General features: G+C 39.4%; 1 protein-coding gene across 2 annotated transcripts; it reads left to right on the forward strand.

Annotated features, from left to right (window-relative positions):
* Positions 1-374: 374 nt before the first annotated feature.
* On the forward strand, positions 375-1,262 carry LOC101313230. 2 transcript variants are annotated; one of them, XM_004303311.1, is made up of 3 exons: positions 433-607; positions 799-891; positions 934-1,262. In XM_004303311.1, the coding sequence occupies exons 1-3, from the start codon at positions 502-504 to the stop codon at positions 1,044-1,046; spliced, it is 312 nt and encodes a 103-aa protein (XP_004303359.1). In that variant the 5' UTR covers positions 433-501; the 3' UTR covers positions 1,047-1,262. The 2 variants fall into 2 exon arrangements, with proteins under 2 accessions (XP_004303358.1, XP_004303359.1); XM_004303310.1 differs by having other exon boundaries at positions 375-607; positions 799-1,262.
* Positions 1,263-1,676: the final 414 nt, after the last annotated feature.

The raw sequence follows: 1,676 nt of genomic DNA on the forward strand, positions 1-1,676 counted from the left end.
AAGTATATATTACAGTCAAGAAGCATGCAGTTAATGTTGGTCGGCATTCGGCAATGCATGATGAGAATAGGACTTTGATAATAATAGCCTTGAAATTTTGCCATTTAAGACTGGACTCTCTCCCTGGAAATCTTCTGTACGTGGACTCCAATTCTTAATTACTTGATTGAATTGTACTAACCTACAATCTCGATCGATCCTTCTATCTATCCACCTTATCATCAGAACCAAATAATTAAAATCATTATTGATAAATAAGATACACGTATATTAATTCCAGATCAACGACAAAAAAAATTAAAAACGTAGGCCTCACAAATCAACCTCCATCTCTGACTTTTTTCTCACTTGCTCTTCGATCTCCTCATCACTCTCTCACTTGCCGCTGCAAGTTTTGTCTATAAATAGAGAGCGCCAAGCTACATTAAGTTCACCCCAAAATCAATCAGCTGTTCTTACATTACACTTCACAGATACAAACTGTAAGCAATCAACTGAGAAATGGCGTACTCAAAGACTATTCTGCTTCTTGTCTTTGCCGTTCTCCTCATCACTGCTGAGGTCTCGGCTCATCGTGATCTGTCTGAGACAACAGCTGCAACTACTGGTAAAAGTTTCGATCCGGACCGCTTTCATAATTTTTTTTAAAAATTATTCCTGTAATAATCAATTTGTGAGTTATGCATGCATATATGTAAAGCGAGTCGTTGTGAGATATATATATATATATATATATAATTGGTACGTCGTCTTTTATTTTCCTTTCTAACCCTAAATTATATTTTGGAATTAATGAAGATGGCAGAGGAGGATACAACAGAGGAGGCAATGGAGGAAACGGGGGCGGCAAGGGAGGAAACGGAGGGGGAAGCAATGGAGGAAACGGAGGAGGCAGGGGAGGAAACGGAGGGTACGAAGGAGGAAACGGAGGAGGCAGGGGAGGAAACGGAGGAGGCAGGGGAGGCAATGGAGGAGGCAAGGGAGGAAATGGAGGAAAGGGAGGAAAGGGAGGACGTGGAGGGCATGGACCCGAAACCAAGAACTAGATGATATGATCGTGCTGCTGTAAGAGTATTAGTATGGAAGCTTTTGCTGATCAATAAATTTGTATTATTGGTTGAGTGGTCTAGGAAACCCTCAATCATATCTATGTAATTCGATCCTTGGATCTCTAGCTTGTTTTGTTCTACGTACTATCTATAATCCACTTACTTTGCTGAGTTTATGGTGTCAGTTATATTTAATTATTTGCAATTCAATGGAATTATATAGAATTCTTAACATATGATACAAACCCTAATAACAATTTCAAGTGAAGAATAGCTAGACAATGTACATCGCTTTCAATAAAAACATGAATACATAAGGTCATGTACGTCCAAAAAGGCTCTTGTTCTTGGCATATATCGTACGTTTCGTTTAATTGAATAAGGTATCTGAGTCTCCTGCGTGTTGGCTAAATCAGCTTCTAATATCCCATCCTAGCTAGTTCATTCTTTACGAATTCTTTCCCATTATGTGGATTCTATGCTCATTAGCTTCCTTGCAGCCTCGTTGGTTCTGGCTAGAGGCGGTGGCGCGGTGGATTTGACATGTATTCGAGGAAACCCGGTTCAAAAATCTTCGATCTCAATCCTATTTGTTGGACTCCTTTAAAAAAACATCCTATTTGTTGG

Source organism: Fragaria vesca, linkage group LG6 (assembly GCF_000184155.1).
Source record: "Fragaria vesca subsp. vesca linkage group LG6, FraVesHawaii_1.0, whole genome shotgun sequence".
Classification (NCBI taxonomy): Eukaryota; Viridiplantae; Streptophyta; class Magnoliopsida; order Rosales; family Rosaceae; genus Fragaria; species Fragaria vesca.